This window comes from Chelonoidis abingdonii, chromosome 8 (assembly GCF_003597395.2).
Source record: "Chelonoidis abingdonii isolate Lonesome George chromosome 8, CheloAbing_2.0, whole genome shotgun sequence".
Classification (NCBI taxonomy): domain Eukaryota; kingdom Metazoa; phylum Chordata; order Testudines; family Testudinidae; genus Chelonoidis; species Chelonoidis abingdonii.
Genome location: NC_133776.1, coordinates 5,315,110 through 5,332,087, shown reverse-complemented (window position 1 = coordinate 5,332,087; position 16,978 = coordinate 5,315,110). Strand labels below are relative to the sequence as shown.

General features: G+C 48.8%; 1 protein-coding gene across 3 annotated transcripts in view; it reads right to left on the bottom strand.

Annotated features, from left to right (window-relative positions):
* MASP1 (MBL associated serine protease 1) overlaps window positions 1-16,745 on the bottom strand; it is a 69,893-nt gene extending 53,148 nt beyond the window's left edge. For all 3 annotated transcript variants that reach the window (XM_032777302.2, XM_032777300.2, XM_032777301.2), the window contains exons 1-2: window positions 16,572-16,745; window positions 13,358-13,583 (exon numbers count right to left, since the gene is read on the bottom strand). In XM_032777302.2, the coding sequence (XP_032633193.1) occupies window positions 13,358-13,583; window positions 16,572-16,576 (231 nt within the window). In that variant the 5' untranslated portion in view covers window positions 16,577-16,745. The remainder of the gene's footprint in view (window positions 1-13,357; window positions 13,584-16,571) is intronic.
* Window positions 16,746-16,978: the final 233 nt, after the last annotated feature.

Sequence of the window (16,978 nt, the reverse complement as noted above, 5' to 3'; positions counted from 1 at the left end):
CTGGTACTAGCCATTCTCAAGGACAGCATTAGCTGGGCCATTGATCCGAAGCAAAGTGGTAATTCCTCTGTCCCATCGAAGTGATATAACGCAACATTAGCTTGAAATACACATGCAGGGTCAGGGACACTGCTGTATGTTCTATTCCCGGACAGAAATCAGGGCTTATTTCTGTGTCTTCCAAGTGAAAGCTTCTCTCTCTCACCCACAGCAGTTGGCCTGCTAAAGATATTACCTCACCCACCTGATCAGGCAGAGGGAGACATCCAAAAGATCTGGTAATATCAGCTACACATAACAGAGAAAAGGGGAGGTGAGTCTGCTTTGGGAGAGGGGGGAATCAGGACAGACTGTGGAGGAGATCATTTGAAGGTTAGAGCCAAGATGTGCAATTTATAGTCACAGCTGTTTGCCTCTAGAAGATTCCCCCCACCCATCTCCTGCCTATATGCTGATCAGCTCCACAGGCACAGCTTAGGCTACGTCTAGACTACCTGCCGTATCGGCGGGTTAAAATTGATTGCTCGGGGATCGATATATCGCGTCTCATCTAGACGCGATATATCGATCCTCGAGCGCGCTTATATCGATTCCGGAACTCCACCAACCCCAATGGAGTTCCGGAATCAACAGGGGGAGCCGCGGACATCGATCCCACGCCGTGAGGATGGGTGACTAATCCGATCTTAGATATTCGACTTCAGCTATGTTATTCATGTAGCTGAAGTTGCGTATCTAAGATCGATTTCCCCCCGTAGTGTAGACCAGCCCTTAATCTTTCACTGCACTTCGTACTGGGAGCCTCTTCAGAACGCCAGGGGAACGCCAGGCAGAGTAACGAAGGGCGCTCCAATCAGCAAATTCAAGGGAGGCCATCAAGGAGAGGGAGGACCAGCATTTAGATTTTGTTAAAAAGAAACAAACCCAACCAAAGATTTCTACAGGCTTACTTTTAAAAATTGAATTGAGAAGTGTTTGGGGTGTTGTTGGGATGTACGTTCCCCCGCAGTGTTGGAGACCCAAATGCAACCGATTTTGTCCTATGAACCAGATCCAGAAAGTGAAACTGACGAGGAACCGAAGTGAAATTAACCAGCCTAGTTTGACTCTCTCAGCTGAGCGAAGTGTGATAAGTCACTGAACTGCATCAGGAGCCTGTGGAATTGCATTCAGTTTTAATATCCGAAAGAGAGGTTAGGAATAGGGGCAGGGAGATTTTTTAAATAAACACATGGGACCAAGCACTGTCCCACTCCAGCCCAATCTCCAAATTTTCCCTTCTGAATTTGCATGCCTGTGTTTTTGCATGCTGACCTCCTGGGGCCCATGTGGTATGCACAGAGATTATTAGAGCCATCAGCAGTAGGACAATTTCATTTCACAACTGTTCTTGAGGTTTCAAAATTTGTTTGCATTACACATCAGAACAAAACCAGAACCCTTTGAACTTTTTTCACGAAATGGAATTGTGTCAGAATGGCATTCGCCCCCTCTCTCTCTGCTCAGAAATAACCTGAGAGCATTGGACCTCAAAACCCTTCTGATGAAAATGTCATTGGAACCGATATGTCTCTCCAAAACATTTTGGCTTCGATGAAACAGCCTATTTCAGTGAAATTTCATTTAGCTGAATATGTTTGATATATAAGTGACTATTACGATTATTATTTATTCATAGCGTGGTCTCACATGGGCACCCCAGGCCTTGACCAGGACCCCACTGTGCAAGGCCCTGTACAAACACAGAACAGAAATGACCCACCCTGCCCCGCAGAGCTGACAGTCTAAGTATACTGATGGATACAGGCAGAGAGAGGTGACCAAGGCCACAGTGCGACAATATTGGTCAACGCCAGAGGGAGTGATCTTAGTCCATCAGCCGCCTAACTGCCGAGACGTTTTTTGTAGGCATTGTGGCAAAGGAGAGATGACTCTTGTGTTCTGCTCTAGCTCTGCCTCTGGCCTTGGGTAAATTACCCTGTGCTTCTTCGTCCCCCTCTATAAAATGGAGCTAATTCCTGGCTCCCAGTGGGACAGGGAGGCTGAATTCATTGACATTTGGTAAAGGTGCTGGGGTCAAGTTTTCTAATGCACCTGAAGTGACGTCGGAGCCCGGTTCCCAATTTCAAAAGGCTTAGATGCCCCTGTCCCACTGAAAGTCCTTCAGGTCACTTTTGAAAATGGAACTTTGGATGCTTTGGAATATGTTCTCCTTTGTGGTCTCTCCATGGAAGGGGGACAGATGAATCATTTTAAATGATTGTCAGCCCTGGGTTTCTGTAGGTTGGTATTATTTAATTACCCGGATATCAGCGTTGGAATAAGGTCTCATGCACCTTTGCTGGAGGTACAATTTCCATCCTGGGCAGACATACCCATGTGAGCGCCGATGGAGCTGGTGCACAGGCTGCGGGAGGGGCTCGCCACCCTGAGTACGCCCCTAGGATCTTGGCTGGGGTGGCTGCTCAGGCAGATCACAGCTACACTGCTATTTTTAGCATGCTTGCTCCATCCGGCCGGTGGGAGTACGTGTACCCACGCTGGGAATGACGCTGGCAGGCCCTCAGTGAAAACCAGCGTGTGTGCAGATTGCCTGCTGTACAGAGCAGAGAGAGACCCCAGATGAATGCTGCTGCGGTAAACCCATCTGGGCCTGGTGCTGTGGTTTTCTGTTGTCAGCTTGTCCTCTCCCTCGGCTTCCAGCTCCATGCTGGCCTGTGCATTGTAACCCCTTCCAGCTGCTGTTCGCAGCACCCTGCCTGCATTCCTATGAGGAGATTTGAATAGGAAGAGCCCCCCTGCGTCCTCCCGCTGGGTGGGGGGAGGAATGTTGCTTTCCCAGCTCATGCCAGTGCTGCTCCCTTTCATGCCAAGTGAATTCTATTAAGGGGAAGACTAAAGAAGCCACCCCCATTGCCCAGAGGATGGATCAGCACCAGGGGCGGCTCCAGGCCCCAGCATGCCAAGCACGTGCCTGGGGCGGCATGCCACGGGGAGCTCTCTGCCAGTCACTGGGACAGCGGCAGGCAGGCTGCCTTCGGCGGCGTGCCTGCGGAGGGTCCACCAGAGCCGCGGGACCGGCGACTGGTAAAGCGCCCCCCGCAGCATGCCGCCGTGCTTGGGGCGGCGAAATGTCTAGAGCCGCCCCTGATCAGCACTGAAACTGCCCTGATCTTCCCATCTCCCTCCCTCTGGAGGATAGTCGGGGCTTGGAACGGCTGCTCCCCATGGCCCACAGAGGAGAGGCCTCTGCATGCCGGTGGGTTTGGACGATCTGGACCGTCCTGGGAATGTGAGGATGTGTGGCCAAGCAACTGAGCTCCTGTTTCTGTTGGGATACGGACAGGGGTGGGTGTGACACGGGGGCCCCCGCCAACCAAATGAAGAGGTCTGAGAGTGCAACAGGTGTGAGAGAGAGGAGAGTGAATGTGTGAGGAGTGCGTGCGTGCGAGGGAGGGAATGGGTGTGTGTGGTGATTGTGTGTGTGTGTGTGTGTGTGTTTGCAGAAGTCAGGGGAATGGGCGTGTGTGGGGTTGTGAGTTGGACAGGGCTGTGTTTGTATGAGTGAGGGGTGTGTGGGTGGAAACCGTGAGCGTGACAGGCAGGAGGTTTTAAGGTGTTCCTAACGCTCTCACCAGCATGCAGAGCTGCCGAATCTTTCCTTGGTTGCCAGGCCTGCAACCCAGTGCCCGGGGGAGGGGCCAGGCTCAGAGCGGGGGCTGGATGATGAGCTTGGCCTGGCACCCATTCCCCTGACATCTCTGTCTGGCCGTTTCTGTTGCCTCAAGGCAGCGGCAGCCCTGGGGACTCGTGCCATCCTGCTTCCTGGGCAGGAGGATTTCACTGTGGTGCTCCCCTGGCCCAGCCTCACTTCTTTGAGCCCGGGCCTAGCTCCTCCCTTCCAAATCCCGGGGTGCAGGGCGCCCCTGTCTGTGGGACCCTGGCTTTTGGCTCACTGGTGACATAGGCCTCTGCCAGAGCCCACAGAGATAGGGGGCAGCATTTGGACCATAACAGTTTTAGATTTCGGATTAAATGAAGGACAAATATGTTAAGGTGGAGCTGACCTACAACCCTGGCTAGATTTAACCCAGACTCCAGGCAGAGACTCCGTGCTCACAGCACCAGGGCATATATCATCTCACATACTGTGAGCAGTTCTCTGCTGGCCCTGGTGTCCGCCTAATCCAAGCAACTGCCAGCTGCAGACAGGGCCCGCTGCACAAAGCAGAAAGCCATCTGCATGCAGGCAGAGGCAGCATATGGAGAATGAAAGCTCCCGGGAAACGCTCCGGCTGGTACAAAATGCAGCAGCCCATCTGCTTGCTGACACTGTGAAGGCACCACCCGGGTGCTCTTCTCTGCCTCACCTGGCCTCTGCCCCAGTACTCAAAGCCATCTGTGGGATTGACCGTAGCTACCTGAGATACACCACCCCCTCTGCAAATGTGGTCTCCCCCCACAGCTCCATTACACTGGAACAACGAATCTGTCCGCCAACAGGGGGAGGGTCACACGTGTCGGAGACAGGAACCTTCCCAGGAGTTGGACGTAGCCTGGGGAACTCCCTCCCACAAGGAGACGAGAACATACGCTGAACTGTCAGCTCAACACCTCCCCTCCCAACCGCCAGATTTAAATGATGAATGAAGGTAGGTCTCTGCCAGCGGTTCTGAGCCCCAATTTTCCTCAAAATTTCCAGGAGTGTAGATCTGCTCTTCTGCTCCTGATGCAGAGGAGAACCTGTCCTACATCCTTCAGATCTGACTTTCTGCTGAGAGGGAGGGGGCTTGGGTCTCATGTCCCCACTTGGCCTCATCTCTAATATTCAGAATAATCTTTGGTGACATTGTGAGGATCCCACATAACGTGTGGCTTATTTGACGAGAAGGCTGTACACGTTAAAAGCAGAGAAGCTCTGCAGATGCTATTGAATATCCCTCTCCAGTCTGTCGGTATCTCCCCTCCTGCTGTCATGTTCCCAGAGGGCCTTCAGCCCTGCCCTGGGATTGCTCTGCCTAATGAGCCATTTATATACATTACAAGTGGTATGTTTTGCTCTCCTCAGTCCAATTAGTGCATTCCTGGGAGGGCAAAGGAAGCAATGATGGCTGCATTTCTTGACTGCCTGCTTTGTGCTGTTATTCTGCTGCAGATATTTCCAGTGCTGAGTGGAAAGACCAAATTCCATTTGGAGTTTACGAAATTCCATTAACTTGGGGATTTCAAAACAATCTCCAAGGTGTCATTGCCCTGTTTATCCTTCCACCAGTGCCATACGAAGGGTGGTCTCAGTGCTCAACAAAACCGAACTATGGTGATTGAAACGAGCTGAGGATTTGGCCTTGAATATGAAATCTGATGGAGCAGGGGCTGCATCTCTTGCTTCAGTGTGTACCCAGGGAGACCTATTTTCTTCTGGTCCCCTCAGCAATTGTCCAAGAAGAAATGCCATGGTATGCTCATAAATCATTACCCTCCTGATGGATCTGGGTGCAAATGGCTTTGAACTACAGACACGAGGTTGACTGAATTGGAGAAGATAGTAAAAGCCGATGGCATTTTGTTGTCCAACTTTTAAGAGGATTTAACACACAATAGAGAGAATGTTGCTGTTTTTAAAAGCAGAATTAAGTTCAGCCTATTCTTGCAGTGAATTTCTCCGCTGTAATTTGATGTTTCCCGAAGGGACAAATCTTCTCTAGTGAAAATGTTGACATAATGACCCCGAACAGGGACACTCCAAACAAACAGCCAAGATTTAATTACCAGTCGGCTCTCTGGATGTAAATGATCTATGAAAAAGTATACAGTCCTCAGCAGCAGCAGCAAATATTAACTGGGGAGGGCGACCTTGTTGTTTATTTTACTGCCAGAGGTCTGTCACCGCGCCATGTGCTGGAGGGGATGGAGTCCATCGCAGATAAAGAGTCGCAGATACCTTCAGTGAGGACGCTGCTCTTTTCTGCGAGCCCGGTTCTGCGGCTCCTACGTTGAGTATGTGGGACTTGTCTTGAGAGAAAAAGCCATTGCCTGGAAGAGTTCCAGATTCCATCTCAATGTTTGTGTCTCTATCCATAGAAACCTAGACATGTCGGGCTGGAAGGGACCTCGAGAGATCGTCTCGTTCAGTCTCCAGCACTGACTCATGACCAAGCATACCTAGACCATCCCTGACAGGTGTTTGTCCAGCCTGTTCCTGAAAGCCTCCAATGATGGGGATTCTACAGCTTTCCTGGGTCACCTGTTCCAGTGCTTAACTACCTTTAGAGTTAGGAAGTGTTTAGCAGCTGCTTAATGCATTTGCTCACAGTTGTGATAGCTCCTGGGCCTGCTTTTTCCTTGCCTCTGCCCTGAACCCATCCCTGCTCCTGCTTTGCCTGACTCCAGGCTGACCCTTGGCTCCAATTCCTGGCTTCTGGCCTCTCACTCCAGCTCTGATCCCGAGCTCCAACTCCTGACTCCTGCTCTAGCCAATGGGCATGACCACCCACATCCCAGTCACTGACATAAGAACATAAGAGCGGCCATATTGGGTCAGACCAATGGTCCATCTAGCCCAAGATCCTGTCTGCCAACAGTGGCTGGTGCCAGGTGCTTCAGAGGGAATGAACAGAACAGGGCAATTATTGAGTGATCCATCCCGTCATCCACTGCCAGCCTCTGGCAGTTGGAGGTTTAGGGACACCCTCGCCATTTTGGCTAACGGCCATTGATGGGCCCATCCTCCAGGAACTCGTCTAATTGTTTTTTGAACCCAGTTATGCTTTGGGTCTTCACAACATCCACTGGCAATGAGTTCCACAGGTTAATTGTGTGTTGTGTGAAGAAATACTTCCTTATGTTTATTTTAAACCTGCTGCCTGTTAATTTCATTGGGTGACCCCTAGTTCTTGGGGTGTGTGAAGCGGTAAATAACACCTCCCTGTTCACTTTTCTTCACACCAGTCATGATTTTATAGACCTCTATCATACCCCACCCCCCTTAGTCATCTCTTTTCTAAGGTGAACAGTCCCAGTCTTTTTAATCTCTCTCATAAGGAAGCTGTTCCCTACTCCTGAGCATTGTTGTTGCCCTTCTCTGTACGTGTTGCAATTCTAATATGTCTTTTCTGAGATGGGAGTGACCAGAGCTCCAGGCAGTATTCAGGATGTGGGCGTACCATGGATTTATGCAGTGACATTATGATATTTTCTGTCTTATTATCTATCCCTTTCCTATTGGTTCCTAACATTCTGTTTGCATTTTTACCTGCCACTGCACATTGAACAGAGGTTTTCAGAGAACTATCTCTGGTGCCTCCTCTTGACGCTCATGCTGTTAAATCTGGAGTTCCTTGGCTATCACAGCTGTTACACTAGCCCAGCAGATGGTTTGAATGATGAGTCTAGGTGCACACAGATCTTGTGGGCTACGTTTTCTAAATTGTCCTGAAAATATGTGTGTGATTGTGCTAAGCTGGAACTTATAGGCACTTGAGCATGCAAATGTGCACATACAAATTAGGCAGTTAGGGACAAATTCATCACTAATGTAGACGGACACAATTCCATTTCACCAGCAGTTCATTTGGCCCATCGTTTAGAAAATGTTTTAAAAAAACCTCTGTCTATTGCTAGGGTCTCACTCTTGCTACAACCCCAGGTTCTCTGGACTGGTTGAGCTGTGCTCGTTGCAAGCCCAGGCTGGCAGGAATGGAGAGTGGGATGAAAGCAAAGATGTACAAACCTGGAGCCAGTAATAAAGACAGAGCAACTCTATCTTACCGAAGTCTCCCTGCCTGCCGCACTTGCAAGGACCCCAGGGCAGCCGCTGTGGCTTGCTGCCCCAGGCACACGCTTGGAGCGCTGGTGCCCGGAGCCGCCACTGGCAGTCCCATGGAAATGTGAAATATGTGCCCAGGACAGGGGCACTCACTGATGCTGTCAGGAGGGCAGCGCGTGGCTTGAGCGTGGCACAAGATGTATCCATTCTGCAGTGTTGTACACACTTCTAAAATCAAGCAACCAACTAGGGCACCATTTGGCCTTTCCACAGTCCAGCCCAGTCTGTGGTCTTGCAATATACTTCACTGGACGCATCTCTCAAGAGCAGGGTCTCCACCAGTTCCTTCCACACCTTGTGGGCTAGGGACAGCAAACCTGGAGTCTGTAGCGCAGTGCCTTAAACAGCACGAGGCTGAGCCTTTGCATTCCGTGCCCTGAATGCAGCTGCAGGCCTTAGGGGAATCATGTCAGTATCACAGTGCAATGATTTCCCCTCCTGAGATTAACGTAAATACCGACTTCTTTCATGATACCCCTGTTGAGCAGCTTCCCTGATCCAATGTGATTAACCACCTTGGTTTTCTCCTCCAGATGCTCCTAAAAGCTCTCCTCTTTGGCTTGGCCTTTTCTAGATAATCAGCCTCTCTTGCCTCTGCATCTAGTTGTGAATGCAAAATCTGCAGCCACTCGAGACAGGCCTGATCTCAACAATGAAAAGTCTCCTGACTTTATCTTACAATCACGCCTTCCCCTGTGTCGGTCAGTGTGACAGCACCACCCAGAAGTTCAGAGCTGCATTGTGTTGGGTGCTGCCAGGACCGGTGCTAGGGTTTCTCATGCCCTAGGTGCATGGCCATTTCGCCGCCCCCCACACTGATCCCGCGGCTCCGGTGGAGCTGCTGCAGTCATTCCTGTGGAGGGTCCATTGGTCCGTGGCTCCAGTGGAGCTGCCGCAGGCATGCCTGCGCGCGGTCCACTGGAGCCGTGCAAGCAGCTGACCGTCCGCAGGCATGACAGCGGCAGCTCCACCGGAGCCGCGGACCAGTGGACCTTCCGCAGGCACGACTGCGGCAGGTCAACCGGAGCTGCCTGCTGCCGCCCCCCGGCAAAATGCCGTCCCCCGAATAATCCTGGCACCCTAGGCGATTGCCTACGCTGCCTAAATGGTAGCGCTGGCCCTGGGTGCTGCATGAACAAACAGTATGGGCCTGTCTACATGGGGAGATTGACCAGAATAACTCTCGCAGAATAAATTTGGTGACTGCACTACTTATTCCCAATCCAGAGTGATTTTTATTCTGGACTAGAGTGTTCACATGGGAAGCAATTCCGGATTAGCTAGACAAACCCTCAGAGACTCTCCTAGCCCTGTTTACATTTACACAATGTGCAACATGTGGGGGTTGCAAACTAAGCCCCTAATTCCAGAAAGTACTTAAGCACATGCTAAAATCTCACTGATATCAATGGGCCTTAGGTACAAGCTTAAGTGATTTCCTGAATCACTGCTGATGCAAAGACCTGGGAAGGGAGGATATGGGTTACACTGGCTCTTGAGGTGCAGAGTGTGATGCAATCGACTCATTCAAATGGTTGACTCTTAATTATAATAAAGAAATTACCAGATTAAAATCGATGTCAGGAACGTCTAACCTCAGCCCTGATCCTGCTATTAAATCCACTGGGCTGACTTCTACCACAGAGACCCCTGCTGCGTGCATAAAACTGCAGGAATACGGCCTTAGGGTGAAATTTTCAAATCCAGGTAGGGGCTTTTGGCAGAATCCCTCCCTTGAAAGAAATGGAAGTTGTGTGTCTTGATCCTTGAGTTAGATCTGAAAACCTCAACCCAGCACAGTAAGCTCCTTGGGGATGAGGCTGTTTCTTCCCAATTTGCCAGTAAAGTGCCCTGAGGTGACATAAACAATGAATATCATTGACTCTCCTTCCGGTGAATCTCAAGCTGGCCTGCCTCCAGTTCTATTACCCTGAGCTGTGTGAAGCTGCTCAGTCTGGTTTGTAGGAGATCATGCCAACCTATTGTTATTTCGGAGTCACATCCCTGGGTGCTCCATTTGGAAGTTCTGGGTCTGAGCGAGGTGAGAAATTCCACCAAAGTTGAGGCATTTCACTTAGGGATTGTCTACATGTGAGGACCAATGTGTGGCGACTGATGCATTGACCGCAGATCGCTCTCCCATCGACTCCTGTATTCCACCTGAATGAGGAGAGCAAGTGGAGTTGATGGGAGACACTTTCCTGTCGCCATCGCGTAGTGTGCTAAATAGATCTAAGTACATCGACTTCAGCTATGTTATTCACGTAGCTGAAGTTGTGTAACTTAGATCGATCCCCCCGTAGTGTAGAGCAGGCGTAAGTCTCAGGTGGAACCATGCACAAAACCACCCCAATCAGCACTGGTTCACCTGGAACTGAGCCAGATTTTCCCAGAAGGACCACATTCCACTAACCTCATTCCCACTAAGCAGTACCTAGGCCTTACGCTGTGATTAATCCAGTGTGGTGGAGGAAGCTGGGGGAGTGTGGGAGGAGAGAGTTTGGGACAGGACAGACCTGGGGTGAATCAGGGTTTTGTAGGGAAGGAGACTGTTGTTCACAGGATCTCTACCTCATCTGTTGCAGAAGCTGGAAGGTGTGCAGCGAACAAGGCAGGGGCCGGCTGGAAGAGAAGGGACAGATTCATGCTGGTCCTAGGGGGCTCAAATTGGCCACCCCAAATCAGTGAACACCTGTGACCTTAATGGCTCTGTGCACCACAGTTCCCCACCTGTAAAAAGGGGATATAGCACTGCCCTACCTCATAGGCAGGCTGGAAGAATAAACCCATTAATGTCTGTGAAGCCCTTTGATGTAAGCGCCCTGGCAAAACCCACGAGGAAATTAATTATTCTGTCTTCAGAGCAGAGTTGGAATGGGGGCCAGTAAATAAGGGCCGGGACCACTCACTGAACAATGAGGATAAAAGAAAATATTGAGTGAGCGTCATCCATCCTGGGCACTGATTAAGGCAGGGCTCCTCTGGAAAAAATCGTGGGTGCTCATACATTAGATATGGTTTCATAATGCGTATGTACAAGGGGGCCGGATTAAGATTGCACTGGAGACCTTCATTCTGGTATCTCCTAGCTTCTGAGTGCTTGAGATTGCTGCCTGAAGGTTCCTTTCATGTAGTTTCGGGTGTGTGTAATTTCTTGCACTTTTCTCCTGGCCCCTCTTGTATGTCTCCGTTCTAAGGGGAACAAGCCCAATCGTTTCAATCTCTCTCTGTAGGAGGAATTCTTCGTGCCCTTGACTAGTCTAATTTGCCAATTCCTTGTGAGGAGCAAGTTGTCTTTATTGTTTTGACAACAATTATTTTAAAGGAGGAATGGATTTAGAGCTCCAGGAAAGTTGTTATTCACCTCTGACGAGCCAGTCAGGAAGCAGAGATTTGGACATATTCTCTGATTGGCTCAGAGGTGATTCATCCTTTTCCTTGAATTCAGCAGCTGTCAATCAGGAGGCTTTCACCCATGTTGGCTTATTGGCTGATATGACTCTTGGCCTCAGTTGTGTTGACTTCTGGGAAACAGAGGCAAATGGCCGACACACCACATGACCTTTCCCCTTCCTGTCCCGAGCCAGGATTTTCTTCCGTGTTACAATAATGGTCACAGTGGATTAGCCCAGGTGTTTGTGCAGTGGTGATGTTGTAGAGTGCATTGAACAGTGCCTTTTTGGCTGGTCCAGAATCCATCAAAATCAATGGAGAGTCTCCCATTCGATGGGCCTTTAAAGCGTATGCCCCCTTCATAAAATCTGCCAATGGGAGATGAACTAGGGATGGAAATCTCCATAGATTCGCACAGCCACTTGGACGCTCTCCTGACTTTTTCTAGCCAGGTCACTTGACTCAGAGCTTTGTAATTATTTCATCTAAATACATATGGATAGTTTTCAGGTCACCGTCAAAACAGCCAGATGGATGTTTCTGAGCGTTTCACATAAAGATTGTAATTCCCTGGCTGAAGCTTTGCAGGCTAAATTTCAGCCTGGAGCAAATTTATACAGCTGAGATTTAAATCCCTGTGAAAAATACCAGCTTCTTATGGAAACGCAGGAGCAAGAAGAGTTCTGCTGCCAAATGGCACCAGGTGCGAATAAAAGGGATTGCTATGACAAGAACGTGAGGGTTGGGGGAGGGAGTGAAGGGTAATGCTTGGAATTGGGGAGTTTCCAGTGAATTCTATCTTCAAACTCATTGTTTTTTTGTAAAGTTATATATCAATGTATGTGTCTGTGACCCTTGTTCTTGGAGGACAGCCAGGAAAAGCAGAAAGGACTAATCAAATAGCAGCGAGCGCTGTTAGTAAGGGAAGCAGTGCCAGCACGATGGAGCAGTTCAAACAACAGCTAACTCAGGGCAAATCAAATACCAGCATTTTTGTTTTGTTTTCTCAAAGCAGAAATTGAAATGAGCTGGAAACGAGAGATGGGGGCTAAGGCGTGAAAGTCAGCTACAGATCCACGCTCCTCCCATCTCAGTGATCAGTGGGTTTGGAACTGGAGGTTGGATTTGGACTCGTCTCTACTGACAACCTTTGGTAATGGTAACCTATGTCCACACCTATAGGCCAGGGTCAGCACAGAAATGGGGAGCTAATGCCTGACGTATTGCCTTGTCTGTACTGGCTGCTCCAGTTGGTGGCGCTCCGTGGCAGCACAGCTCTATTTGCCCCAGGATGGTAGTAAGGAAATGTGGTGTGGCTGGAGATGCTATCTTTCAGAGGAGGTGTCAGCCTGAAATCTTGGACTGCTTAGGGTTGCTACAGCTCCCACGGAGGGATGTCAACCAGAAAGTCCTACCTACAATGTTGGTGACTGTAAAAGACAGCCTGGAAGTCTGGATCCAAACTTTAACAGCCAATCTCTGCTCCTATAATGGACCAGACAAAACCTTTGGGTCTGACAACCTTTGGGAAGTCTGGGACCAGATCCAGACTTAGCAGCCCAAACCCATAGCTAATGACTTGAACTGGATACAGTTTGAGTTGGATACAGGATTCTTCTTCACTAGAGGGTAAGGCGGAGCCTGCAAGGATCACTTAGCATTCAAGATGTGAGGCACAGCACATGAAAAAACCTTTCTAAATTAAAGGTCTCTTCTATGCATGGTCCCGGCCTTGGCATCATGCCTCTATTATCTTGGCCACCTGCCATGATCCTGGCACATTTGCCACCACAGGTTAGTGGGCATCACGGTGTGCTGGCGTTTGGGTTCAGGTTCACACTTTGGGTCTAAGCCCTGTATCTGAACATCCTGCCTGTCCCTCCTCACAACATATCTGTTAGCCAATAAAGAGCATCACCTGATCTGCCTTGGTCCCTATTGCCATTGGCTGATAAGCGTCAACTCAGCTTCCTCTTAGTTTCCTACTTGGAAAGGCAACGCTTGTGCCCTGTAAATGAAGAAAGCTCCTCGCCCATGCTGCTGCTACACTAAGTTCTCCAACACGGCCAACCCGCATGCCCTTCTGGCTCTTGGTTTGACACACTACAGCAATGGCATAGAGCAGTTCCGGCATCTCACCTTCACGTAGTCATATTCACAGAGGTAGGATGATTCCAGGTCAAAATGCATGAAGTAGAGTTTGATTCTAAATCCTTCCGGCACAGAAATATTCCAAGTCACTTCCGAGTCACTGGGGTAGGAATCTGGGAAGTTAGGGGACTGGATCTCCCCAAACATGTCCATCAACTCAATGGCAGCTGTACTACCAAATAGGAAGGCACAAAGGGACCAGGCCAGAAGGTACCTGCAAAACACACATGAAGATCAAATGAATGTTTCCCCAAGCTGAAACGCATCGAGGACACAATCTACTCGGTTTGTCCCGCATTCCAGGGTGGTTCTACTCTGAAAAGTGCCTGGGACCGGTACACTATGGCTTCAGGATGGCAAGCGTGGAGGTTCTTTTCACTTTCCTATGCAGCATGGGATGTGGTTCACCTGCTCAAATCACCTGCGCATGTCTCACTTAACAATTTCCTGCCAGTGCAGGGGCCTTAGCCACACCTTGGTCTCTCCTGTTCCCTCCTTGTGGCATGCAGTTTAGTCTCCTGTGGTAATCCAACTGGCAGCCCGTGGGCCAGATCTGACCCAGGGGATGATTCCATCAGCCCCTGAACATGTCTGCCCCCTCAGCAGACCTGCTCTACGAAATGGTATCCCTGAGTGGCGCGACCTCTCATTCACCGTACGTGCAAGGTTATGCCTCATGAAGGCCGCCATTTTGTAGAACATATTTCTGTATGTGGCCCATGGTGGTGCCTTGCACAACTAGCATCCAGCCAATGGCACTGGAAAGGTTGACTTGCCCTTTGAGATTAAGATAGGGGTAACGGGGTGGAATTTAACAGTCTTTCCTGGGTAGGAGGTGGGACAAGATGACCTGACAGTACCTTCGGGCCTTGAACTCTATGAAACCAGGAATGGCTCCCTCATGGGGGGATTTTCTTAGGAAGATTGTAATGACTCCAAATGGGAATTTGGTGAGATACTGGGGAGAATAATCTGACTCTGATGAGAAATGTTTAGGATTGTTAATGAACCCAAGAGGTTTGGACCTCATCTCACCCAGGCGATGACTCACCCAGCTCACAAGCAGCACAGCGTCCTCTATCCCCGTGTTGGGAGGAGGAGGGTGTCAGTGCTAACTCAGATAATAAGGAATCAAGTGTCTGAAAGATACAGTGCAAGGTGCAATCTACGGCTTAATATTTCCTGTCTGTGCACACGGCCTCCTCTCAAACACTTTCTTAGGAACAGACAGCAACTAATGCGGCTTCGTTCAGGAAATTTTAATATAATGGAAGAATAAACATGCAAAAGTTCAATAAAACAATGGAGCTTTCTAAATAGGCTTAATGAAAGAATCAGGACTATAACAGCTAAACCGTATTATTACTGCTTACCCTCATCTCACTAAACTTGGATCACTGAGGGCTTGCAGCCACTCCCTACACGGACGGGATGGGCTCTTTCATCAGCATAGGTAATCCACCTCTCTCAGAGGCAGACACTAGGCTAACCTAGTGCTGTCTACACAGGGGGTTAGAGTAACATAACTACGTCTCTCAGAGGTGTGGATTTCTCATGTTCCTGAGAGATGTAGCTAGACCAATGTAAGTTCCCAGTGTAGACCAGCGCTGACTCTCCAAGCCTACATATCCCCATAACTGCACTACAACAGACATATTGTGTATGTTATATAAGGAGAGGCTAAAGTTAATTTTTTATCTATTTCCCTCTTTTCTGTTGTGAGTCTTTCTTTCTTTCTTTCTTTCTTTCTTTCTTGTGGGAGGATAGGTATTAGCCCCATTTTACAGATGGGGAAACCAAGGCCCAGAGAGGTTAAGGCCCAGATCCTCAAAGGCAGGCAGGCTCCTAATTTCTACTGAGATCAGTGGAAGTGAGCAGCCATTTCTCAGGCATCCTGCCGGTTCTGGGCCTAGGTGACTTGCCCAAAGTGACAACAGAGTTTGGATTCTACACCTGTCTCAGGTCCCAAGAAATTAATGCTGATAATCCAGCCATCCTGATGCCCAGGCGTGTGCATTTTTCTGGCACAAAAATCGAATATAATTAAGTTTGTTTTTTTAACAAACTAATGAAAACAGGAGGTCTGCTTGGCATAAGACATTCTGCCTCTGCTGTGCTTGAAACTGACCAGAACCTAAGCAGTTTAATTCCATTATCCAAGTGAATAAAGTGCATCAATAAAGAGACTGTGTAAAAAGTCAAATCCATTAAAAATATTATTTCATTTTTAAAAACTAGGCACTCAGGCTTTGATGTTCAGAAGCCATTAAAGCCAACAGAACTATGTATGCACAAAGCCTGCATACATGTTTGCAAGATCAGGGTTTGAGTTAGCTATGCTAGGGAAGAAATTAAAACTATATCTATGAATTATTTTTAACCTGACGGAGTCCTTTTAAAAGCAGGGCAGTAGCTATCTGGGGTGCTTTTATGTACCACAGTCACTTTCCTCAGCTTTTGTGGAGAAGCAGAGAAAGTTAACAAGAACTGAGAAATTTGGATCAATTTTTCTCCCAAGGCAAGTGAGTTTTAACATGCAACTTTCTGATGGCTTCTTCGAAACCACAAAAATATGCGAAGGGAAAATCTGTTTCTCTTCTGGTTGAAATACATCTTTGGGGCCAGATCTGTAGCTGGTGTAAACCGTGTAAGCCTCCTTGACTTTGATGGAGCTATGTGAATTTGCACCAGCTAAAGATTTGGCCTATTATGTCTTTGCTTTGCTTTCTTGGTAACAGAGGAGGAAAAATAAGATGAAACTTCTCTGCCATGCCAGGAAAGTCTTATCCTCAGGAAAGGGAGAAAAATGGCTTTGGTGTGAACAGAGAAACAGAAACACGTACAGTATGTAACGCCTCTGCTGAAACTCACACTTTTCAGAATCCCAGCGAACGCTGTGTAAATAAAGCACTAAGCGGCAATGATATCACGCGCTTTCTTTGCAACCCAGAAAAGCCAGCCTGCATGGTGAGTCGTCCCCCAGTAAGCTAGAATTCCTGGGGACTCCGGCACGCAATCCCAGCACTGGCATGGATTTGAGATATGGGCAATGTTTTATTTGCTGCTTGCCTCGCAGACTAAGCAATCAAAAAAAAAAAAAAGCAATCATCAAAGTAAAGTATTTTTCAGAGGCAAATCCCCTCCCCAACCCTGCCCAAAAAGCAAGGGAATCTCCTTGTCAGTTTCTCAGATGGGTGCTTACCTCATTTTGCTGCTGTTGGTGTTTTCTGATCTGCTTGGAATGAGGGTGTTTTTGGTATAGGCTGTCTTGTCCCAAACGCTCCGCTGTCTGCCTTATCTTTGTTCAACCCAGATTTGTGTGTGTGTGTGTGTGTGTGTGAGACTGGAGTTGTCTGGCATTCTCCATGCAGGTCACGCCTTCCTCTGCCTGCTACAGTTCTACAGACCTGACTGTGCTGAAACTGTCCTCTGCTCAGCCAGGCGGTTCTCACAGTCCCTTCTCTCACTCCATAGGGATGTCTCCTGGACTTCAACAAAAGCCACAGGGCTCAGCTAGGTTTTTGTCTCTCTAAATCTGCAAGGGCATGTGTGTGTGTGTGTGTGTGTGTGTTTGTGTTGTACGTTTTTTTCCATGCTGCTGTGCCAGAT